General features: G+C 40.7%; 1 protein-coding gene across 1 annotated transcript in view; it reads left to right on the top strand.

Annotated features, from left to right (window-relative positions):
- The window catches only part of LOC124794945 (centromere-associated protein E-like), a 622,348-nt gene that overhangs the window by 217,387 nt on the left and 377,714 nt on the right, over positions 1–27,247 (top strand). The window contains exon 9 of the mRNA XM_047258659.1: positions 7,493–7,606. Coding sequence (XP_047114615.1) covers positions 7,493–7,606 — 114 coding nt within the window. The remainder of the gene's footprint in view (positions 1–7,492; positions 7,607–27,247) is intronic.

Raw genomic sequence — 27,247 nt, 5'->3', positions numbered from 1 at the left:
CGCAATACATTACATTTGTCTATGTTAAGGGTCAGTTGCCACTCCCTGCACCAAGTGCCTATCCGCTGCAGATCTTCCTGCATTTCGCTACAATTTTCTAATGCTGCAACTTCTCTGTATACTACAGCATCATCCGCGAAAAGCCGCATGGAACTTCCGACACTATCTACTAAGTCATTTATATATATTGTGAAAAGCAATGGTCCCATAACACTCCCCTGTGGCACGCCAGAGGTTACTTTAACGTCTGTAGACGTCTCTCCATTGATAACAACATGCTGTGTTCTGTTTGCTAAAAACTCTTCAATCCAGCCACACAGCTGGTCTGATATTCCGTAGGCTCTTACTTTGTTTATCAGGCGACAGTGCGGAACTGTATCGAACGCCTTCCGGAAGTCAAGAAAAATAGCATCTACCTGGGAGCCTGTATCTAATATTTTCTGGGTCTCATGAACAAATAAGGCGAGTTGGGTCTCACACGATCGCTGTTTCCGGAATCCATGTTGATTCCTACATAGTAGATTCTGGGTTTCCAGAAATGACATGATACACGAGCAAAAAACATGTTCTAACATGTCCTTCAGCAAGGTCCGGACAGGCATGTGGGGATAGGGGTTTGTTAGTTATTGGAAGCTCCAATGCTAGGCGGGTCATGGAGCCCCTCAGGGACATAGCAGCTAGGGTGGGGAAGAGGTCCAACGTTCACTCGGTGTGCTTGCCGGGGGGCCTTGTCCGGGATGTGGAAGAGGCTCTTCCGGCAGCTATCGAGCGTGTGGAGTGCAGCCAGCTGCAGACTGTTGCACATGTTGGCACCAATGATGCCTGTCGTCGGGGTTCCGAGGAAATCTTTGTGTCCTTCGACGGCTGGCTAAATTGGTGAAGGCAGCCTCCATCTTTCGAGGAGTGGAAGCCAAGCTGTCGATCTGCAGCATCGTACCCAGGGTGGACTGGGGTCCTCTGGTTTGGAGTCGAGTAGAGAATCTAAACCAGAGGCTACGTCGACTCTGTGACAAAAATGGTTGTAGATTCCTCGACCTACGCTGTGGGGTGGAAGGTTGTAGAATGCCCTTGATAGATCAGGGGTCACTACACACAGGAAGCAGCTACATGGGCAACACAGTACTTGTGGCGTGCACATGGAGGTTTTTTAGATTAGATTCCTCCCCACGAGAAACAAACCGCTGGCCTGAAAAATTACCAGTTCATGACACTGATGTGGGTGTGCCAACTGTAAAAATTGTTAGTTCGCCTAAAAGGTCATTCCAAAGGATTTAAATATGCCTAATCTCGTGTTATTAAATTGTCGAAGTGTCTGTAGCAATATCCCTGAGTTAATCTCCATAATAAACAGTAGCAATGCCAATATTGTATTAGGTACCAAAAGCTGGTTGAAACCAGACATAAAAAGGAGTGAAATTTTGAACTCGGATTGGACAATGTTTAGGAAGAATAGGACTTATGCTGTGGGAAGTGGTGTGTTCATTGCAGTTAAAAGCTGTTTAAATGCAGTTGAGATCGATACTGGGTTGGACTGTGAAATAGTCTGGATAAAACTGTCAATCAGACAAGGATTGACCATTGTATTAGGACGTTTTCGTAGACCACCAGCATCCGCAACAAACGTCGCAGAATGGTTCGGGGAAAGTCTTTAGTACATAGGAAGTAAGTATCCAAATTATCCATTAGTTATAGGTAGAGACTTTAATCTAGCATCCATTGACTGGGAAAATTACACATTTATCACAGGGGGCAGAAGCAAAGATTGGTGTAAAGTTATTCTAGAAGCGCAATTGGTTAGAAAACCAATTCGAGAGGGGAACATATTAGATATCTTGGTGACAAACAGACCTGATCTTTTTGAGGAAGTTAATCTAGAAGAAGGTATTAGCGACCATAATGTCGTTGTGGCTTCTATGTCAGTTGAAGTTGCAAAAAAACCAAAGAAACAGTGTTGAGTTTTCTTGTTTGGGAATGCAAATAAAAGTGTCATTAATGAATATCTTCATAGTCAGCTCCAAGCATTCACCGCGGGACACAAAGATTTGAGCATCTTTGATCGGAATTTAAAGGTATTGCCTACCATGTGCTAGAGAAGTATGTGCCTAGCAAAAGTATAGGGGAGGGAAAGAATCCACCTTGCTACAACTAACATATTAGGAAGTTGCTGAGGAAGCAGAGAATTTTGCACAGTCATTTTAAATGTAGTTACTGCCTCGCTGAGAAACAGAAATTATACGAAATGAAAGCAGCTGTCAGAAGGACAATGAGAGATTCTTTTAACAAATTTGAAAGCAATATTTTATCTGCAGATTCTAAAAATAATGCTATAAAATTTTGATAGTACGTAAAATCTATGAATGCTACAAGTAATTCAATACCTTCTCTTGCTGACAGTACGGGTTATGTAACTGATGTTGATAAACAGAAGCCCGAAATTCTAAACCTAGATTTCAAAAACGCGTTTACGGTAGAAGACTACAGCACCATTCCCCCTTTCAATTATCAAACGAACGAAAGGGTGGGTGACATAGTGTTTAGTGTATCTGGGATTGCAAAACAGTTAAGATCCGTAGACACCAGGAAGGCATCTGGCCCAGACGGTATCACCGTAAGATTTTATGTTGACTATGCTACAAATATAGCACCATTCTTATCCATCATCTATCAGAGATCATTGGAACAGCAGAAACTTCCACGGGATTGGAAGAAAGCCCAGGTCATAGCAACCTATAAAAACAGTAGAAAATCGGATGCACACAATTACCGACCAATTTCACTCACATCGATTTGGTGGAACATATTTTGTGTTCAGACATAATGACCTTTCCAGACACTGAGAAGCTCATCTGCAGAAACCAGCACGCTTTTAGGAAACAGCGGTCAAGAGAGACACAGCTGGCCCTCTTTTTGCATGATATACAACAGACCCTAGATACCGGCTCCCAGGTTGATACCATATTTCTTGACTTTAGAAAGGTGTTCAGTTTAGTTCCGCACTGTCGCTTGCTACATAAAGTGCACGCTTACGGTCTATCCGATGACATATGCGGTTGGATAGAAAGTTTTCTAACAGACAGGGAGCAGTATGTCGTCCTGAATAGGGTGACTTCAACAGAAACAAGCGTAACTTCAGGTGTGCCCCAGGGCAGCGTAATAGGTGCTGTTTACGATTTACTTAAACGATCTGGTTGATGGTGTTGACAGCGGCCTTAGACTGTTTGCCGATCATGCTGTAGTCTACTGGAAAGTAGTATCACACGAAAGTTGTGAACAAATCAATGAGGATTTGCAGAAAATAAATGCTTGGTATAATGACTGACAGTTATCTCTCAACATTAGTAAGTGTAACCTACTGCGTATAACAAGGCGAAAATCCCCATTAATGTACGAGTACAAAATAAATGCCCAGTCTTTGGAAGCGGTAATGTCCATCAAGTATCTGGGTGTGACTATTCAAAATGATCTCAAATGGAATGATCAGATTACACAAGTAACGTGTAAGGCAAACTCTAGATTGTGGTTTATTGATAGAATCCTGAAGCGATGCAGTACTTCAACAAAGGAAATAGCTTACAATATGTTAGTTCATCCAGTCTTGGAGTATTTTTCATCTGTATGGGAACCTTACTAGTTGGGTTTGATTCAAGAGATTGGGAAGGTCCAAAGAAGAGCAGCAAGATTCGTGACTGGTACATTTAGCCATCGCGAGAGTGTTACAAATTCCATAGAAAGTTTGAAATGGAGACACTTGCAGATAGACGGTGCTCTAAACAGAAGTGGCTGCTCACTAAATTCTGAAATCCGATCTTCACCGAGGATGTAGAGCATATATTATTAACACCAACTTGATCTCCATTCAAAGATAAGGGAAATAAGAGCTCATACTGAGGCATTCAGACAGTTGTTTTTCCCTCGCGCGATCCACAAGTGAAACAGAAGGGGGGAAATATGACTTTGGCGCGAATTGTGCCCTCTGCCACACACTGCTTGGTGGCTAATGGAGTATATATGTAGATGTAGCTGTCGATGTTGATGATTAATTGACATGCTCACTTAAAGATTCCTGATGCATCTTTTTCTTATATGATGCTGTATTTATTTAAGTACATCTTGCAAAAACAACAAATATTCTGTTGGCAGGTTGTTGTATTCGGTTTCCATCCTAAAGAGGGGAAAGACTGTATCTGACCAAGTAACAGTTGTAGTGAGGGAAAGACATTATAGCACACAGTGAACTTACACTAACCTTGTCTCTAGAAACCATTACACTCCATACTAATTTCCAGTGTCAGCTAAAAAGATACAATTTTTCCACTTCTCTCTCTCTCTCTCTCTCTCTCTCTCTCTCTCTCTCTCTCTCTCACCCACTTGTTGTGTCATAAGCATCAGATTATAAATTGGGAAGAAGAAGAGCAAAGACAAATAAAAGTACAAGTTATGGTGATGAAACTGCTCACACTTATTACATACTAAAAATTATATATCACACAACAAACTGTTGTAATTAGACTAGTTTAGCCCAGAAGAGGGTACACCAATAGCATTAGAAGTTGCTGACATGATGTTCTTGAGGCTTCAGAAGATGGAGCAATCATGTCAGGAATGGATGTGCTTAATTGTATGGATTCCATTGTAATTTCACAGGTCAGATGGTCTGTCAATGTGCCTGATTACTCTGCAATTCACAATCAAGAGCCTGGCAGAGAGTTCATCGAACCATCCCCATGTTATTTCTCAAGCATTCGACTTTTGAACAGCACACAGGAAAAAGAAACACTTAACTCTTTCTTTGTGACTTCTGTCTTATCTTATTTCTCCTTATGTAGGTGGGTGTCAACAAAATATTTTCGCATTCAGAGGAGAAAGCTGGTGATAGAAATTTCATGAGATGAGGTGATTGTGCTGTGATGAAAAACACCTTTGTTTTATGATTGCCAACCCAATTTGCTTATCATGTCCGGGCCGGTGTCCATCGTCAGTTCTATCTGAAGCAGATCCCACACAATGCAGCAACACTCCAGAAGAGGACAGACATCTGTTTTCTGCCAATAAATTGTAGTCTTTGGTTCATTTCCCCACAACATTATCTGTGTAGTCATTCTAATTTAACTTATTCATAATTCTAATCCCTAAGTACTTAGTTGAATCATGGCCTTTAGATTTGTGTGATTTATCGTGTGATCAAAATTTAGCAGTTTCTATGTGGATGACTTCACACTTTCCATTACTTGGACTCAATTGCCACTTTTTGCACCATACACATATCTTATCTAACCATTTTGCAACTGATTCTTATCATATGATGACTTTTCAAGTTGGTAAAGGACAGCATCATCTGCAAACAATCTAAGAGGGCTGCCCAGATTGTCTCCTAAATCATTTATGTAGATCAAGAACAGCAGAGGGCGTATAACACTTCCTTGGGGAATGCCATATATTACTTCTGTTTTACTCAATGGTTTTCCGTCAGTTACTACAAACTGTGACCTTTCTGACAGGAAATCACGAATCCAGTCTCACAACTGAAATGATACTCTGTAGACATGCAATTTGATTTTAAGTTGCTTCCGAGGAATGGTGTCAAAAGCCTTCTGGGAATCTAGAAATTGGAATCAGTTTGACATCTGTCGATAGCACTCATTACTTCGTGAGAATAAAGAGCTACTTGTGTTTCACAAAAATGATATTTTCTGAATCCATGTTGGCTATTTGTCAATAAATCATTTTCTTCGAGGTAATTCATAATGGTTGAAGACAGTGTATGCTTCAAAATCCTACTGCAAACCGATGTTACTGGTATGGATGTGTAATTCAGCGAATAATTTTTATTTCTTTTCTTGAATATTGGTTTGACCTGTGCAACTTCTGAGTTTCTTGTTATGGGTCTTTTGGTGGGCAAACAGTGGTATATGTTTGCTAAGTATAAAGCTATTGGATTAGCATACTCTGAAAGGAATTTATCTGGTATACAATCTAGACCGAAGGCCTTGCCTTTATAAAGTGATTTAACCTGCTTCACTAGTCTGAGGATATCTACTCAAAGTTAACTCATGTTCATTCGAATTCTTGAATATTTACATCACCTTCTTTGGCGAAAGAATTTTGGATAACGGTGTTTAGTAACTTTACTTCAGTGACACTGTCATCAGTAACATTACCATTGGTATTGATTGCATTTTGCCGCTGGTGTACTGTGCATATGACAAGATTCTCTATGGATTTTCTGCCAAATTTCAAGTCAGAGTTTCGTTGTGGAAACTGTTAAAACCTCCCACGTTGAAGATCACCCTAAATGGTGAGCTTCTGGAAAGCTTCGCTAGTCTTGGGGTTTTGCATTCTTTTAAATTTGGCAGCTTTTTCTGTTGTTCCTATCATGATGCTCCCAGTTTGCTCAGGATTATTTGTTGCTGAGAAGTAATATCTGTTTTTGCAACCATTTACACTTGTGAAATGTAATTGTTAAAAAAAATTTCTGAGAAAGCATTCGGTACAATTTTGGATGATGTTTTTGTTTACCACCAACTTTAAACATGTATTTTTGAAAGGATATCAAGGGTAGAATGAAGTCATCTGAACTATCTACTTCAGTTACACTAAAAGGTAAACTAGTTCTCATAGCAATAAACTCTCCACCTCCTACTGCATTTAATCTATCTTTTCTGAACACAGTTAGGACCTTTGTAAAAATTTCGACTGAACTTATCTCCAGCTTTAGACTGCTTTCCATACCTATAACTATTTGAGTTTCAGTCCGCTGTATTAATGCTTGGAGCTTAGGGCCTTTCCCAACACATAGCTATGGCAATTTACAACTACAGTACCAAATGTGACTACGTCTACCCTCACCCTTTGTTTGCCCTCCTCTGATTTGAATTGTGCCGTTTCTGTGGTTTCTTGAGCCCCTTTAACCTAAAAAACCACCCAGTCCCCTCCACGCAGCCCCTCTACCTGGGTAGCTGCTTCCTGTATGTAGTGGACCACTGACCTATTAAGTGGAACCCGAGAATCTACCACTCTATGGCACAAGGTGAGAAATGTTCGGTTTACACTGTTGCAGAACCATCTGAGCCTCTGATTCAGACCCTCCACTTGGCTCTGTACTAATGTCCAAAGTCGGTCCTGTCAACAATGCTACAGATGGTGAACTCTGCCTTCATCTTGCAAGCAAGGCTGATGATCTTTACCATTTCAGGTAGCCACCCAAAATGAGAAAGAATCTCTTCCAATCCAAAGCAACACACACAGTTTTCATAGATATGAGCGACCATCTGCAGCTGACTGCACCCTGTGCTCTTCCTACCAGTAATTGCAGCTTCTGTGACTGGTCACATCTTGCAGGCCAAGATTCTTCCCCTGAAACAGGGTTATGATTCTGAATTCTAATGTCTTTAGCAATGTGAATTCCTCACTTTATGCAGCATACATCAATTTTTAATTGTAAAAGTGTATGAACAGTCAGCTTTAATAGAAGGCATCTCTTTACGTGTTCCAGCTCCAGGTGACTGATGGGAGGGACTCAGAGAAAACAACTGAAACTGTGGATGCACGGATTTTTGATGAACAGACTCGGATACACATTACTCACAGTATAAAAGAGAGTACACCGGTAAGTGTTACGTGGATCTACACTTAATAGTACTGCCATACGAAGTAGAAATGGGAAAAGTCAGTTACTTCATTTTTCCTGTTCTGCATAGATCTGACAAAAATGAGAGTAAACCGCTTGCATTACTAAGGGACCGTTTGTAATAGCATATCACTGGGCAACATTTTTACAAACTTGAACTTTGTTTGTATGCTGTGCCATATTTAATCAAAATCAATTCGCTCATTGGAAGTGCCTGCAACTTCTATTACAGACATTCTCATGCACCTACTGGAAGGCAAAAGCTGGAGGGCTAATGTATAGTTTCACAGTAAATGGCATGGAGATAGGTTTTGAACAGAGGAAGGGTCTAATGGAGGCATCTGGAGTAAAGCTGACCCTATATTGAAAGTGACTTCAACAAATTGAACATATCAATCTAGTACACAAATTTTTCAGTCAGTCTTGGCTGCAGAACAGAGATAAGAATTTGTTCATTCCCGCAAAACAAAGTTGATTGAGTTTTGCAGTTCTTGTTGCGCAAAATAGAAAAAAGGTCTTGCACTTATGCTCTATGACATTTGGTTCCTTAGTAATGTGAGGAGTTTTGTATCCTTTCAGTCAGTCCTTGGGTCATACACAGGGCAATAGCAGTTACAAATGGCTACAGCTATTTAATTCATAGCAATATTGCAGTAAGACTTACAGAGAATGTAAAAGAAAGTTAAAAATGCTTCCTTTACAGATGTTTCATTTGACTTCCCTTGCCCACACAGACATCATCCAGGTGATAATCCATTTGATGTCATATAGTTTGAAGTATATGTGGAGTCACAAATGGTGAGCACATGAGAAATTGGCATTTAGAGTTCAGGAATTGGTTTTGGCAAAGGTGACAATACACAAGGATTTCACATACTCTATAAAAAGAAATCCATGGGTTTCAGATTGAGAGATCTAATTGACCAAGACAGGAACACACTGTTGTCACATCCAACATGACAAATCCATCTGTTTGGAAGATATTAGTTTAAAAATGCGTGTGAACTTCCATACAATTATTGGAAGGGGGGGGGGGAGGGGTTGCTCCACCTTGGTTAAAGATGAGATCCATGGAATCCACATCAGGTGGTGGCATTAGCCATTGCTCGAGCATGTCCAGGTAAATCTGTGTTGAAGCATTTAGCACTGTGTAGAAAAATGGGCAGTACAGTTTTTGTGCTAGATCACACAGAGCACATTAACTTTTGATGCAATAAAAGATGAATTAAGACAGTTATTTGTCTCTGTCACTTTTTATTTACTCCCATGACATGTTAGTGTAGTTTAGATTAGGTGTACTTTTCATCCCAATAGATCCATGGGGAGGAGATCCTCCTTGATGAACATGTCAGAAAAACAAGAATGAACAATAAATATTTACAAAGAAAAGCAAATATGCGTATGTACCTCTCACAGACTCCACTATCCTCATTAATGTGGAATAAGTCAAAAAAATCTTAAAGATATTTTCATTTAAAACACGTAAATGTTCAAGACACTGAGGTGCATTTGATAATTTATGTAACCTTGTATCATCAAATAGAAAAGTCATTTTACAATACATTTACAGTGCTTACATGGCTGCACTGAATTTGTACAGAAGTCAGATTGTACTAATACGTTATTTGATATTATTAGGAGCCTATAAACATCAGTTGGTTCTACTAAGAAACTCATCAATGGCATAGCAGTAGCAATTGGCCACCAATAAAGCCTCTAGGCTCCCCTTAAATTAAAATTAGTCAGTAGTTAAACTTTTTATGTCTACTGGCAAGTTATTGAAAATGTGTGTTCCTGAAAAATGAACACCTTTATGAACCAAAGAAAGTGAATTTAAATCTTGTTGGAGATTGTTTGTATTTCCAGTATTGACTCTATGAACTGAGCAGTTCATTTGAAAAAGAGTTATATTTTTAATGACAAGTTTCACTCAGGAATAAATATATTGGAAAGCAGTTGTTAATATCCCTAGTTCCCTAAACAGACCTCTGTGGGATGTTCTTGAGTTCACACCACCAATAATTGTTATTACATGTTCTCGGACCTGGAAAACTTTAGCTTGGCTTAATGACTGAACCCAAAAAATAATTCTGTATTTCACAATTGAATGAAAGTAAGCATAGTATGCCTGCTTTTTTATTCTTATGTTTCCTGTATGTGACAACATTTGCATTGCAAATAGAGATTTGTCTAGGTTCTTCAGCAGTTCTGTGGTATGCTCCTCCCAGTTGAATTTATCAGGCTTTGATCCCAAGAATTTAACACTGTCAATTTCTGCTATCTTTTTGTTGTCATATTTTAAGCCTCAGTGGCCAGAGACAGTGGCAGTGGTTTTGTGTGCGTGCGTGTGTGTGTGTGTGTGTGTGTGTGTGTGTGAGATTTCTGAGAGAGAGAGAGAGAGAGAGAGAGAGAGAGAGAGAGAGAGAGATGAATAGCAGTCTTCCTTTTCACAATATTATTGTTATTACTGAAGTTGTTTGTAATGATTGGTGTGAGGTAGTCCACGGCAACATCTACTGAACCTGACAACCCTATATTTTCAGTAGCAATTTTGAAATGCTTAATGAAAAGTTTTCAATGCTGCACACATCTGTTACCATTGTGTCTTACTCTTAAAGCTATCTGCCCCTCTTCATAACCGGTTCTATCAGTCTCCTCCTTCACCATATCCCATACTGTCTTTATTTTGTTATCTGAAGTGATTGTCTTTTTCTCGTAATGCATTTGCTTTGACGTCTGTTTTACTGTCTTTAATATTTTGTGGCATGTCTCGTAATGAGCAATAGCATCAACATCAGTTCCTTCTGACTGACAGATACAGTTTCATTTTATTTTCACAAGATGTCTTTATCCTTTGAGTAATCTGTGGCAAGGCTTTGCTCTAATGTGGATTTGTTTTGGGGGAAAACAGTATTCAAACAAGGCAAGCATCCTTTATTAATAAAAGTGTTGTGTTTTTCATTCATGCCGTGACCACTGTGTGCATCACTCCAGTTCATGTCTTCAAGGAGTGCCCTAAAATTATCAATTTGTGCCTTCCTGCCTATCTTCTTCAATTCAGGTTTAATAGATTTTATACCCTGTTCAATATTAACATCTTACAAAAGCAACTTCATATCATGGTCTGATAGGCCAGTGGCTATTGCTTTTGTAATATAATTCTGTTCATCAGATCTTTATAAAAGATATTATCAATTGCTGTGGGTGAGCAAATACTGCCCCCCCCCCCACCCCCCCTCCTGTTGTTGGGAAGTTTACAGTAGGAAATAAGTTGAATAATAGTATTACTGACTGTAACAAATTCTTTTTTGGTTGGTTTGTGGGGGTTCAAGGGACCAGTCTACAAAGGCCATCGTTCCCATTTTTTTTTTTACTGGAACATTTCTTCACATTGAAATCACCAGCAACCTGTAGTTCATTGTTTTATTTGGTATGAAATAAGTGATTTATGAAAAAATTATAGTTATTTGTGGGTGCTCATTATACACTTAACTATTATGAAGAATTTCTTTTGAAATTCTACTTCTGTCACACATGCTTCCTTATGGTGCTCTACACAAAATTTGTGATTGTGTATGTTCTTAAATTGACGACAAGTCCTGATGAATGTGGCAATCTCTTCTTTCTCAATTTCTTACAAAAGTCAGTTGCTAACCTAATCCTGTAACACATAACACATCTATGCCAGTGGTTACATGACATTCAGAGAGGCAGATTGTGTCAACTGGGTTATCAATGCCGATAAGTAGTTCATTAATTTTGCTTCATAGTCTTTGAATATTTTGATGCAATGTAAGTAGCTGGTATTTGATATTGACTGAAATGAAATTGCATAGGAAGAAAATTTCTGCTAATTGCTGAAAATTTTAACCAACCACTGTTTGTGCTGATGCAATATGCAAGAATTGTGTTGTTGGCTTCTTTCTCAAACTGAATGTTTATTTCAGTAGTAACTCCCTTAAAAACTGGGGTTTGAGTGCCTCTGCCCTCATATTCAGGTGGATCAGTGTATTACATTCCCTTTTTTTTTATGTAATGCGATCCACTGTTCCACCAGAAGATTAATAAAAGTGTAAGCCTTTGAAACATGCTGTGGAGCAGAAAAATAGTAATAAGTGTTTTAATTTATCTTTTGTTGTTATAAACTGTCACAGTTTCCTAACCATTGTCCAGCATGGATAAAATGAACTTTTGATGAGCCATGCTGATGTTAAATTTACACATTAAGGCTTTTCTGTCCCCATCTTCAAATATTGTGCTGCTGAACCTAGTCACTTACGTGGAAGGTTGCCTCCTCACTGAAAATGTGCCTTGCAGAAAATGTTTCTTCCTCCATGGCCTCCAGCATTGCCGTAGCATAATTAGTGCATCTGTTTTTTCTTGTTTCATTTTGTGTAAAACCTAAATTACAAACATTGTCAGCTTCGTTTCAAGAACATACAAGATCATTATTTGTTCCTTTTTTTTTTTTTTTTAACTTTTTGCTAGTCTTGTATGTTGATTTGCATGGACTACATTCAGATGAGAGACGAATTTTTTCAACATTTTTTACTGGTACAAGTGACCAGCCAGTACTTTTTCCATTGCACAAACATTCTGTTTCTTCATACAGCCGGTGCCGTCTGTGAATTGTTGACATTTGGAAATTTTTGAGTTTATTGATGACAAAGTCTTCTATGTATTGTGAAGATAGAAAAACAGTTTTTAAATTCTAACTTGCAGATTTCCAGTTGTGTAGGATCTGCCATTTTCACACATGCCACATAACATTCCACTTCAGCATCACTGCACATGTGCTAGCTTTATAGTCACTATGCTTGCACAACAATCAAAATATTGAACTTTTTTTTTTTTTTTTTTTGCATTATCTGTGATCACATTGATGTATCACTATGTGGTAAAATAGCTAACTTATAGCTTCTTATAAATGCTTTTTTTTAATTGACCAGTGTATATCTCTCTTAATCCAAAGAATATAGGAACCACTTCATTATACACTGTCAGAACTTATTTATAACTTTTGTGCATGTAACTAAGCAGCACTACTGGTTTCATTGACTTTCAGTATTGTAGCAAGTCAGATTTGAGGTATCCTCTCCAGGTATAAAATATGTTATTAGTGTTAAGATGTGAGGCAGTAACTTTTATGTTCCAAGGAGCCAAATGTTAAGTTCTTGTTGCTAGTGATAAATGGGAGGAATGTGACCAAATGATCTGTTGCCTTTGGAATGTGGGCAGAAAAAGCAAAAGATTAGTTGACACAACTGCACTTAGGATAAGTATACTGTATTCTACTTGGGCAAAAGAAATTCCACACTATTTACAACTTGGGGAAGATGTGGCTAGCTATAAGCAAAGGCTGTTGCAATTCACAGGGACCCTGTATCAAAAACATGCAATTACCAAGCAACTTTACAATGATGCTGTGTTTCCAGCACTTCCAACCTCTGTGTGTGTAGCCTGAATGGGCAGAGTTAGCACGGGCTGCCATGGTGGGTGCAGCAACTGGTGAAGTGTGCAATGGTGCCCTGGTGCTATCCATGAAGCAACTCCAGTGGTGATGCGTTGCTGCAAAGCTGGGAGCAATAGGATGATAAGAAGGGCAGCAAAGTTTGGTTCCACATGTGGTGGGTGTGTAGTTTGTCCATTAGCTGCTTAAAAGTGCGCATAAAACATTCTGCTTCACATTGGACTGTGGATGAAAAGGTGTACTGGTGGTGTAACAAATCTCATGGGCTGTACAGAAGTCCTTGAATTCTGCAGGCACAAATTGAGGTTCATTGTCAATCACAAGAGATTCTTGTAGAACCTCAAGGCAAAATATGGATCACAAGGCTTGAAGGGTGCAATGTTTCATCAAAGAGTGCATGGGAACTGCAAAAGGAAACTTGCTGTATGTGTCGACAACAATCGATGAGTGTTCCAGTAGGGTCCACCAACATCCAAATGCAAGAACTGCCAATTTGCTTCTGGCCAATTAAAGAACCATTGACAGTGGGCTGCCTGGTGGCCCACACAAGCATGGAACTACACTGTCGTGTAGTTTGTTTATGATTCCACGCCAAACCATGTGCAATGTTAGTGCCGACCAAACCCCCGTGAACCTGGTGAAGCAAATTAAGAACCTTTGGGATCACTTCACATAATTGCTCAGATTCAGTTATAGCAATAGGAGACCTTGTAACACAGACATGTCATGTTGATGAGCAAAGCATCTGCAAACTGACGGGCTAACAATTTGTTTCACAGTGTGAGGGCAACCATTTTGAATGTAGTGCAACAGAATCTGCAAGTCCAGATCCGTTTCCATGGCCTGGACAATCTTCTAGTGATCTAATGGAAACTGGTCCAGTGTATTTGAAGCCCGTGCATTAATGTGGAAACAAGGTGCTTTTGATGCATCAAAGTCTGCTTCTGTTCCCAAGGGAAGACATGAAAGCGTGTGGATCAGCATGCTTGGATGTGGGCCTGTACATCATCTCATCATCTTATGTTGGTAGTGTGATAAGTGCCCAATATCACAGTTTCTGTGCAGTGCAATTGGAATGGGATTGGCTGGATCTAAAAATGTCTGCAAAGTCTTTTACTGGTGACCAAGTAGAAGAAATTTCTTCCAAATGAATACTGATGAAATTTAGCCACTTCATAGATTATGGCTGAGCCTCCTTTTGTATTTTTGGATAGTTTCTCTGAGCTTTTATAAGCAGTTTGGAGGTGAAGGCTATTGGTCTGTCAGCCGAACCAGTCCTGTGTGAGAATACAGCACAATCAAATAATGAAACTCCATGTAGGATTACAACAATGTAGGAAAAGACAGATTGCCACCTACCGTAAGTTGCAGACAGGCACAATTGAAAGATGTTTAAATGAAGCATTCAGCCACAGCCTTCATCAGCAAATGAGAAACAGAGAAACACACACTATTCATACACATAAGCAAGCATGCCTCACACACCCATGACTGCCAACTACAGCAGCAAAGGTCAGAAAGCAAGTATCATATGGGTTGGTAGCAGCAATCTGGAGGAGGCGGGGAAGGGTTGGGATTAGTTGTTTATAGTAAGAGGACAGAGAAACGCTGTCTTGCAGAGTGTGCAGCTTTACTGAACTGTGTAGATGGGAGTTATCCGTACAACACATTCTCCACTCCCATAATTATCCTGGCCTCAACCTATGGTAACATACTGTCCCCACACCCTCCACCCAACAGTTTCCAACCCCACTATCCCATCATCTCCTTCCCACTCTTGTCTCCCAGAATATTTGTTTACTGCCCTCTGCCAACAGCCCATCCCATCTTTTCCCACACCTCTCCTTTTTGCTCTTTTTCTCCTAGCTCCCTTCCCGACAACTTCCTGATGCTGTGCCTGTTGGCATTTAAGTCCCTGCACACTCTTCTAGACAGTGTGCCTTTGTCCTCCCACCATTACACTACTATCCCTTCCCCTTCCCCATCCCCTTCCAGATTGTAGCTGCCATCCCACATGTTAGTTGCATTCTGGCCTGAGTTGCTGGAGTTGGCGGTCATGTGTACACGAGGTGTGCTTTCTTATGTGTATGAATTGTGTGTGTTTCTCTGTTTCTGTTTTGCTGATGAGGGCTGTGGCTGAAAGCGTTATGTAAATGTCTTTTAACTGTGCCTCTCTGAAACTTAACGTGTCTTCTTTACAGTAAGTGCAGCACCAATGCCATACAAAGAGGCAAAGAAAGTATAGTTTTGGTATGACCAAAAAGAACTAGCCAACGATCATTGAGCAAAGTATCTTTTGAGTCATCGAAAAGCAGTGTCACATTTTTGGGACCACACAAAAGATACATTCTTGCAGTGAAGTTAGTGCAACGGTGCCACAGTAAAACAGTTAACAATACTTGGTATATGGTATGCAGATAGATGAGCTTCAAACTGGGGCAAGTAGTCAACCTAGTCCTCTTTCTTCTCTTCAAATGGGCAAAACAAAGGCACGAATGATGGCTGTGTAAGTTGTGGTGTTGCTGTAGTGGGTCGCATCTGATTGTAAGTCTCATTGGCTGCCATCTGCATCTGAATGAAGCCCCTCTTCGTCTCAGTAAGCTGTGTCACTTGTTGTGTCTGTAACTGAAGAGGAAGTATTTATGTCAAGGGCACTTGCAATTGCGGTGACGCTAAGTATAAGGCAGGGGTGCATGGAGCTTTGGGTGGTGGGGTAAACTAGGCAAAGCACCAAATACTAAAGCTGCATCAATATGTGGCAGCATAAACAAGTAAATTGAACAAAAATGGCAAACGTGGGTCTGAAACAGAACTATCCACAAAAGCAAGTGGTAAAAGCAGAAACAAAAATGTCCAGAAAATGATAAAAAATAGACGATAATGGAAATAAATAATGTGGCATTTTCGGTTCGACAAGGTTCGTTGCCAGATGTTATGATGGAAGTTGGTATCTGTTATGTTTGAGAAGTCATGTGTTACAGCATTGTTGCTAATGGTAAATGGGTGGAAGGTGGCCAAATGATCTGTAGGAATCTGGACGGGCAAACAAAAGATTGGTTGACACAAGTGCACTTCGAATAAATGTATTGTATTCATCTGGTGTGAAAGAATTGCTCCACTGTTGACAACATGTAGCATACATGGCTAGCTTTAATCGTAGGCCCAGCACGGTCATGTGTCTGAGTATACAGAACGTTTGCTGGTAGTGCTAACTATCAGCAACTCAGCGTAATGTTTGGAACCAACTAGCGACACTGAAGTCCGTTAATCTTGACTCGAAGACTGGTGCCCAAGTGCCCGCTGCTTATAACACCATCCTGGTGGTCTTCATTGTTCGTCAGCCTCGAGGTTTTTCCTTGGTGGTGATGTTCAAAGTGCCACTTGCGGGCTTTCAAATAAAAATGAAATGATATGGTGTGATGAATGAAACGAGGTGGCCCTCAACTACATACCCTCCGACTCAGAGTTGCAATATTAGAAGTTTTGGCTGGTTTCATTTTCTAGGGGCTAGGATTCGTAGTTGCTGCATTACAGGCCAAATACTGCTGAGTCTACAGTACACGATAAGAATAGACACATTAAGCGAACGGTCGAAGGTTTCTATCACTCGACAATTGCAAATTGTGAATGTAACATATAAATTTATAAGTGAAAGATTGCAATTAAATAAAATCTGCAGGTACTATCTTAACAACTTTAAATGGTGAGTACGATAGTAGAAGTAATTTTGAGAATGCGATATATTTCTGCAAAACACTTATTGGTGTTGATGGTCTAGCAATTAAATAAAATATAAGTTGAATAACAGGGAAACAGTAGATTCCTACTGCACATAATTAGCTATGAACAATAACATAGCTTGCAAGATATTCACTTCTAAACGCACACTATGTCTCCACTGTAGAAGCCACGGAAATCTCACAAGTTCACAAGTCCGCACTCCGAAGTATTTCCATCTCTCGCAACCACACGCAAACTGTCCACACTTCAAGTTCTTCGTACGACTCCGTGTCCGTCGCACCGTCCAGCACCTCCTGAAGCGTGTGCCATACCCCTGCGCCACACTCTCCACCACTACCACGTGTCGTCTCCCGAAACGATGCTCCTCCCCAACCTCCATACGTCTATCTTAGTAATGAGCGCTGTGATTGGCTAGAGCGCTCCCTCCATGTCTTCAAGCCAATGTACACTCACAAACATATTGAAACACATATGAAATACAGGATTTACTTTTAAATAATTTGAAATTAACTAAATATTCCTATGGATGGACCACAAACACACCCTATACACACATTATTAAACACATAAACAAATTAAATAAACATATATCAAAGGAATAGCAACAAAAGGTAGGCCAGTAACCTAATGTCTTGGTGCTTTCTAAAACACAGTAAATATTTAAGCAATTTCTTCATGAATGGTAGTGTATGTTGCATATAAACAAAGACATAGACGAATAAATATATTTATAAGTATGCTGCTGCCGTTTTTTTGTGTCACTGTGGAGTACTTACGGCCTGACACGATCAATAGTAAACGGCCACTTTGACCTCCAATAACTCATGTATTATTCAAGTTACGTGCCTGTAATTTATACCAATTTAGTTTTACACTAATAGCTTTCCAAAGACACATTGATCGACAGAATGGGATGAAGCATTTAGATTTTGGAAATTTGTAGCTGGGTGTTAACTTGTATAATTTATCTTCAGATACTAAACTTTAAACTAATAAAGATATTGAAAATCTGATTACACCATCAGAATCGTCGTGCAAATAATGGTAATGCACATGTTTCTTTTTTAGATATCATGATTCATCTGGCTTCTATTAATTTCTATACGAACTGTGAAATGTCTGCCATTAAGGTTTCACAAAGTCCACCATCTTTGGAACTCCTGGCGTGTCACCTTCATCAACACAGCGTCACCATGGAATTCCCTGCCACGTGGCTGGACTGGCCATTGTGCGGCATCACGCGGTTACTAAGCTAAGGTTCGGCACCATGTGGTTGCTGCCAGGCCGCGACCTGCCGAGAGGCCCCAGCTCGACCACGCCAACTCTAAACTTAGAATATTTTTAGGGCGCCACAACTCGCCCGTTACCTCACACACTCGTGGTGCCTGCAGGAATCTTTGAGGTGCCACAGTGTAACGTAACAGTTGCAACACTCCATCTTGTTTTCATTACCAATGCAATAGCAGTGCACCGTGCGGTCAGCAAGTGGAATCACATAGTATGATATTAGACCACTACATATACTATTGTTTATATTGATTTGTAGCATAGTTTTTATAGTAGGGAGCGTATTTAGTGCCAGAAAAATCTTCTTTAGTTTTCTAAAGATTCTTGAGATATGGGATGGAACATTAGATGACAATTTGCATGATTCTCTTCTGATGTACAGATATTTACCAAAGAATTTTGTTTATCTTTAATAATAAAAAATTGCTAGTAAACACCAGAAGATCTGACTTTTTGCAGAAAGATGTATATCTACCAAACAACACAAAATTTTGTTTGCTACACCTCCAGCCAATCAGTGAATGTGGGACATAACAAACCTGTATGGAATGGAATACTTACAATATTTAATGTGCCAAATAAGCCACCACACCTGTTGCTGAAGGGAGAACTATATAGACTTCATAACAAAAAGTCAAAAGCAATAAAACTGCTTCCCAACTAGTTTCACTATTGTCACTACATCTGAGCCACAAACAGCAAGAATCCTCAAGAAATTCAATTTTGAAACAAAAGTAATTACATTTAAAAAAAATATTTGAGTAACAGAAAGTCAAGAGAAGTACAAGAATGGGTGAATCATTAGACCTGACAATTTTTTTTTTATGTGTCAAATGGAAGTGACTTATCATAAAAAGAGCGACAGGAACAGAAATAAGTGCTTCTCATGCATGAAATATGTATGTATATCCTCTTGCTGTCAGTGAAGTATGCTGCAATTGTACACATATTCGAAAGTATTTCTTCATGAATAAGTTGTAGATGTTGTCATTGAATCAGTGAAACTCAGCTGTTTTTACATTTATCTTACAATAATTCATGCACCTTGGTAATTTACTAATGCATGGAATGGAAGAATATAGTAATTATTTCATTAATTAAGTAGAAAAAATAATTAAAAACATACATTATCCATACGACACATGTGTCTGCTTTCTCACTGCGTGGAGCGCTAGTGTCGCTCCAGCTGTGAAATGGAAACAACTTCACACCAGGGAGTATTGCGACCTTATTTATTAGAGTGTGGAGGAGCCGGTTCTGGCAGTATCGATAACCTACAATACAACAAATACCAATGCACAGGTTGTGGACTCATTTTATTCTGAGCCAATTAGATTTGTTGGAGCGTAAGTGTATGATTCGTTGGAACATAAGTGTGGGGTCCTGCTCACTCTACTCTTACAGGGTGCCTAAGGATGCTGCCTTCTCGAGTAGCTATACAACAATTCAAGCAAATCATATTAATAGTTTTTATTACAATAAAGAAGATTGACAATACTTAACTTTGGATGTACAAGTTGTTGCAAGCGGTGGGCAACAAACAGTGTCCTTCACTATATACAATGTCCATGTAAGCAATTCACACTCGCTCCTAAGTCCCTGCTATTGTTAATATCACTACATTTCTAGGCCTCTCTGCTAGTGTTCGTCATCAACTCTGCGGTCGGGCTGGGCCAGGGGTGGCGCTTATATTCTCTTCGGATAGAGGCTGCTCCTGTCATGGTGTGGTCCTTGTCAGTGGGCTACTAGCTGATGTCATCTCACAGCCTCCTCTGCTCTTGCGTTCTTCATTTTCGTTCTGGCCCTTGTCGTTATACCGGAACATCCCTCCCCCTCCGCGCCTCCCCCCTCCCAAAGCAATGGTCCGTCGTTGTGTAGGCATTGCGACCACAGTGGGGGAGGCAGGAGTGTGGGGAGAGGCAGGAGTGCGGGCGCATCATGGGACTGGAAGCTGTGGCTGCAGGAGATGTCAAGCTTCCGGTCATACTCTGCCATCCGGCCTTCGCTCTGTGGAAACATCTCATGGACAATGATCAGAAGGGTACACTTCCACCTCCTGAAGAAGGCAGCGACTGCTGCAGTGTGAGCAGGTCCAGCTCCATCGGTAAGACAAGAGGAGGTGAAGGCTCCATCTTCATGGGGTCATCCCAGAGTGCCATAATGACACCCTCTGGCGGCTGCTTTGGCCACTCTGTTCTCTGGATATGTGAATCTGTGGGAAGAGACACTGAAAGATCATTGTGCACATGACAGAGGCAAAGCTGACTTTGATGTCGGCACTGCAAGCGTTCTAGGCCTTAAATAAGATACATGTAAGTGCCAAGTCAACAGGCGATAAGATACGTGTGAGCGCCAAGTCGAAAGACAATCTCGCCTTGCGCCCACCGTCTGGTGCAGCTAAAAACCCTGTAAAAGACAATATCATGCAGCGCGAAGTGATACTTGCGGCCTTCCTTTGGCGCCGGATGCTGAGGACAGTGGAGCAGTGTGTGATGGCGGTGGCCATGAAGCAATTCCGCAGGCGATGGTCCATTTTGTGGGTGTGAATGATAGGAGGCGAGAAACAATTGCAATGCTTGATCCCTGGTGTGTGCGGAGCGAAGTTTGGCCACCTGCTGCTTGAAGATTCTGGCAAAATGTTCCGCTTTGCTGTTTGAATGTGGATGGAATGAAGCACTAGTTAGATGCTGTATGCCATTGCCTTCACAGAATGTTTCAAATTCATTTGACATGAACTGAGGGCCGTTGTCTGACACTATGACTTCAGGCAAACCTTCGAGGCAAAGAATAGAGGACAACACCTGAATTGTGCTGTGTGACATCTTTGAGTTCATTAGCACAGCAAAAGGAAATTTACTATATGAGTCCACAATCAACCAGTGAGTGTTCCAAAAAGGTCACGCAAAGTCCATGTGAACAAGTTGCCATGGCGATTGCAACTTAGGCCAAGGAGAGAATGTTTGTGGTGGAGTGGACTGATTTTCCGCACATCGTGACACTGTGATGTCACCTGTTCTATTTGGGCATCCATACCCTGCCAAGTAAAGTGTCGACGCACTAACTGTTTCGTACGACAATCCCCCAGTGTCCTTGGTGAAGTAATTGCAACACTTCTTTTTGTAAAGCTTTAGGGATCAACACACGTGACTGTCCAGTGATATTTTGAACAAGAATCACACCTTTCTGTACAGCGAAGCTCTGCCGATGGCCAAAGTATAGGCGCACAACAGAGTTCTTTATGCGATGCAAGGAACGAGGCCAAGATGTGTGAATGTATGTTGGCAAAATGTTCAAATCTCAATCAGCATCCATGGCCTGTCCAATTTTCCTATAGTTCAGTGGAAATGATTGAAGCAATTCAGAATCATGAACACTGATGTGACAACAAGATACAGCAGAGACGTCAAAGTCTGTATCAGGGCCAGTCGGAAGATGCGTGAGAGTGTCCGCATTTCCATGTTGACCAGTCGGACGGTACACAATCTCGTGCTGGTATTGAGACAACAACAAAGCCCATCTTTGCAGTTTTTGGGCAGTTTGTACAGGAACGGGTTTCGTCGGATGAAACAAGGACTGCAGAGACTTGTGATCCATTACCAAGTAGAATATTCTGCCATACAAATAGTGGTGACATTTTGTGACGCCATACAAAATACCCAAAGCCTCTTTTCCAGTTTGTAAATAGTTACACTGAGCTTTGGACAACACTTTTGATACAAAAGCAATAGGCCTGTCCTTCTCACCAATTCTGTGTGAAAGCACTGCACTGATTCCATAAGAGGAAGCGTCAACTTGCAATACAACTGGTTTGTCAGGATCAAAGTGAACTTATCATCGATCACTGAGTAGTGCATCTTTAGTTTTTGAAAAACTACTTGGCACTCATCTGTCCAAACAAAGGGGACATTCTTGCGACACACTGGAGCTGTGATTTGTGCAGCATTTGGTCTGAACCAAATGTAACAGCTCATGGTATGGCTGACAAATGTGAGTGAAGAGGATGTACACCTTGACTGTTTATGACATGACCAAGATACTGCAATTCAGGTTTAAAAAAATCACACTTGTTGAGTCTACACTCTAGTCCTGCATCAGATAACACACAAAACAAAGCAGCTAAATTTGCAATATGTTCTTCAGGTATACGACCTGCTACAACAGTATCGTCCAAATAGTTTGAACAGTTTGGCAGTTGTGCAGTCAGCTGTTCCAAATAGGCCTACCGTTGGAAAATGGTGGGTGCGGAAGCACTGCCTGCCAAAAGGCAACCACAAATTTTTAAACAATCCGAAATGAGTATTTACTACACACACTTTTTGAGATTCCTCACCGAGCAGTATTTGAAGATATGCGTCGTGCAAATAAATTTTTGAAAAGTAGTGTCCAGCTCCTAATCTGTCCATGAGATCCTCTGGGCATGGCAACATATAAGTATCAATCACAGTTTGTGGGTTGACTGTAAACTTAAAGTCAACACAGAGGCAAATGCAACCTGAAGGTTTTGGAAGCAAAACCAGTGGACTTGCCCATTGAATAGCTGATATGGGCACAATAACTCTGCTATCTTGCATTTCTTTAAGTTCATCAGTGACTGTCCCTTAATGCAAGGGGAGCAGTTCTGGTCCGGCAAAATTTCGGCTGAGCATTGTCTTTCAGAGTAATATGTGCAACAAAATTGTCAGCCTTGCCTAAACTTTCAGAAAAGAGGTCTGGGAATTCTTTTAGCTAGCTAGCTACACTGTCTTTTGCATTGAATGCAGACACTGACAACACATTATCCTGAATGTTAAAGCCAAACAAATCAAAAGAATCAAGACCAAATATTTTCTCACAATCGCGTGATTGTAGCACTGTAAAAGTCACTGTTTGCCTATGTGAGCGATACATGGCAGGCAGTGTACATTTTCCAAGAACTGGAATGTCTTGTCCATTATAAGCCATCAGTTGCGTGCTAGTTTTAGACAGGTGTGGGGAGACTAACAGTTCATATTTGTGATGATTTAGCAATGTGATAGAGGCACCTGTGTCCGAATGAAATTTCCCACAAAGAAGTAAATGAACAAAAAGTTCGTTTGACTGGCAGATCACTGAAGAAACTGCTCGCGTGCCAGTTTTTTAAATGCCTGTTGCAGTCTTGGAATATATTGCATTAATGACATGGGCCAGATGAAGAGAATTTTGTGAGTGGACTGAATGCTTATGTTTGTTCCATTGCAAACATATGGATTGTACATGTCCTTTCCTTCGACAAGTGCAACACTGAGTTTATCGGGAGGAGCAGTCTTGGCGTTTGTGCCGTGAATAACACCGAGGGCAAGATTTAATTCTGTTCACCTGTGTAGCCGCCTTTTTAGTGAACTGCTTATGCGGCGTGGGGAAGTGTTGTTTACTTGCCTTGGCTAGTGCAAGTTGCTGCTGCTGAGTGGGCCAATTGCAACTAAGGGACGCAACCTGACAAATAGCTGGCTGCTCAGATTTACTGGCTGAGAGGACACCTGGATCATACTGATCTAGTTTTTGCACTACCTGCTGAAATGATGGATCGGACTATTTCAAAATCTGTTCCCTGAGTGTGGTACTAGGTACACTGTACACGGTCGCATCATGCAACATAACATCTGAATATCAAGCACTGCAAGCACATGTGAATTTGAATTTTCTTGTCATCCTGCAAATCTATTACCCACTCGCGATAAGTTTGTTCTGACCATTTTTTGCAATTAAAGAACTGATACCTAGCTGCTACCACATTCACTTGTTGGTCATAATAGTTAGTTAGCGCCAATACCACCTGTTGATAACTAAGTTCACCCTTAGTTGTGTTAGGAAGAAGTTGTTTATTAGGCAGAACACTGCACTTCCTACCATTGGTAATAAATATGGGAGTTTCACAGTACCTAGTACATTGTGAGCGATGATGTGAGCTTCAGATTGGGGCAACCACACGAGCCATTCCTCTTCTTGATCATGAAACTGTCAAAAAGGTGGTATAGCAGCTGTAGTAGGTGCTGCTTGTTCCGTCAGGCGCACAGTGTTGGCCAGTAGCTGCTGCACTGTATTGAGTAACATAGAAATTTGCTGCATCTAGCTGTGTGGCATCTAACTCTTGCTGCAGCTGTGGCGTCTGAGGATTGGGGCAGATATGTTGGAAGAGACAAATGCAACAAACAGACAAAGCAAGCAAGCAAAATAAGGGCAAAAGCAAAGAAAATTTCAGCAACGCACACCCGAAAACACTGATTAGCTAAAAACGACAAGAAACTGTTAAAGCAAATAAATGCCCCTGCAAAGAAAAGACAAGAGAGAATTAAGGCACCAGTAAACACAAAATTCCGTGGCCATCAGGTGCGGGGTTTGTTGTATAACTCGTAGCCAATGTGGTGTCCTGCCCACTCTTCTCTTACAGGGTGCCTAAGGATGCTACCTTCTCGAATAGCTATACAACAGTTCAAGCAAATCACATTAATAGTTTTTATTACAATAAAGAAGATTGACAATACTTAACTTTGGATGTACAACAAGTTGTTGCAAGCGATGGGCAACAAGCAGTGTCCTTCACTATATACAATGTCCTTGTAAGCAATTCACACTCGCTCATAAGTCACTGCTATCGTTAATGTCACTAAATTTCTAGGCCTCTCTGCTAGTGTTTGTCATCAACTCTGCTGCCAAGGCTGGCAGGAGTGGTGCTTATATTCTCTTCAGATAGAGGCCGCTCCTGTCATGGTGTGGTCCTTGTCAGCGGGCTATTGGCTGATGTCATCTCACTGCCTTCTCTGCTCTTGCGCTCTTCATCTTCGTTCCGGCCCTTGTTGTTATGCCGGAACAATAAGTGTATGTGTTCACCGAAGTGCAAATAGTGTGTCCATATCAGCACCTTGTTATGAGTAGTATATCTTGACAAGACCTACTCGTTGCATAGCCCTTGTCTCTGTTGAATATGTTAGAGGAATCTTTATTTAAATGGGTTCTTTAATTACGAAGTCCCAGTAATCTGACATAAAAAGTAAAACAATCAGCAACTTGAAACTTGTATCTATTCTCTCATTTTACCAAGGATTTTTCACAAGTTTCATTTATATCATGCCAGGATATTTTGTGATTTACTTATTTATTTAGTGAAGTGCAGGAGTAACAAAATGTTAACTATAAAGTAAAATTTTTTACATAAAGATAAGAAACTTTCAAATGTTTAGTGTTCGAACATTAAAAGAACCTTTGGCACTAATACAAGAAAATAACATATACATTTCGCACACCCATTATAACATAAAAGACAGTGGCTATGGAATATAGAAATGACCAAGCATCCAGTGGCTATAGTAATGTGTCAAAATACAAAGAATTCACACTAATACATACATAGATTTGGATACAAATCTTTTTGGCCTTTTAATTTATGATAGCATGTTGTGTTACAGGTGTTGGACAAGTCACATATATTATTTTTATGCACAAATGAAAATATTGTATAATGTAGACTACTGGTTCATGGTGTGGGTTCCTGTAGTCATGTCGTAGTTCACGAACCACGGGCAACGTATGAGTGGCCAAGTAAGTGGTCCCGACAGTCGGGATACCAGTCACTTTGGAATAAGGCTGGGCATCTCGGACATATTCTGAGTTGTGGTCACCTTTGTGCTCATACGGCAAAGACTACCAAATCCACCGGTTAGTCCCGCAACCGTTAGGGGTAAAACCCAATGGGACTCAGGGCAAGTAAGGCTAGCAACCTGCTTCCCTTGTACTTTAAATGTGATGCTGGCAACAATCAGAGCAAAATGCCTCGGACCTTTTGAGGTGACGGAGTCCCACCTCTAACTGACAAACCAGGGACTCCTAAGATACGACTTGGCAAACAAATGGTAATGAGATGGGGAGCTATTAATATCAATGGGGGCTACTCTGGGAAGAAGGTAGAGCTGGCAGAGGCTGCAAGTAAGATGGGGCTGGACGTCTCAGCTGTCAGTGACATTCGGGTAAGGGGTGAGAAAGAAGAGGAAGTGGGAGAATACAAGGTCTACCTGTCAGGAGTCAAAGCAGGAATAGCACAATGGGGTGTAGGGCTTTACATCAGGAAAGAAATGGAACCCAGCGTAGTTGCAATAAGGTATGTAAACGAACGACTGATGTGGATAGATTTAACAGTGTCTAGCAAGAAAATTAGGATTGTGTCAGTATATTCGCATTGTGAAGGGACAGATCAAGATAAGATGGATAGTTTTTATGAGGCATTCAGTGATGTAGTTGTTAGAGTAAAGGACAAGGACAGTGTTCTGCTCGTGGGTGATTTTAACGCCAGGATTGGAAATCGAACAGAAGGGTATGAAAAGGTTATGAGTAAATTTGGAGAGGATATGGAGGCCAACAAGAACGGGAAACAACTCATGGATTTCTGTGCCTGTATGGGCTTAGTAATCACAAACTCCTTTTTTAAACATAAGAACATTCACCGGTATACTTGGGAAGGCAGGGGAACCAGATCTGTCATCGACTATATAATAACAGATCAGGAATTTAGGAAGGCTGTGAGGGACACACGTGTATTCAGGGGATTCTTTGATGACACTGATCATTATTTAATCTGCAGTGAAATTGGGATTGTGTGGCCAAAAGTGCAGGAGGTCAGGTCCATATGTAGGAGGATAAGAGTGGACAAACTTCAGGACAAGGAAATCAGGCACAAGTACATAACAGCGATCTCAGAAAGGTACCAGTTAGTTGAACTTAGTCAATTACAGTCGTTGGAAAAGGAATGGACAAGGTACAGGGACACAGTACTAGAAGTGGCTAAAGAATGTCTTGGAACAGTAGTGTGTAAAAGTAGGATGAAGCATTCAGCTTGGTGGAATGACAGTGTCAAGGCAGCCTGTAAAAGGAAAAAGAAGGCGTATCAAAAATGGCTACATACTAGAACTCAGGTAGACAGAGAAAGTTATGTTGAAGAAAGAAACAAAGCCAAACAGATAATTGCAGCATCCAAGAAGAAATCTTGGGAAGACTTTGGAAACAGGTTGGGGACTATGGGTCAAGCTGCTGGAAAACCATTCTGGAGTGTAATTAGCAGTCTTCGAAAGGGAGGTAAGAAGGAAATGACAAGTATTTTGGACAGGTCAGGAAAA

This window comes from Schistocerca piceifrons, chromosome 4, assembly GCF_021461385.2.
Source record: "Schistocerca piceifrons isolate TAMUIC-IGC-003096 chromosome 4, iqSchPice1.1, whole genome shotgun sequence".
In the NCBI taxonomy this organism is placed as follows: domain Eukaryota; kingdom Metazoa; phylum Arthropoda; class Insecta; order Orthoptera; family Acrididae; genus Schistocerca; species Schistocerca piceifrons.
Note: the sequence above shows the minus strand (reverse complement) of the source record. Positions and strands in the feature narration are given on the sequence as shown.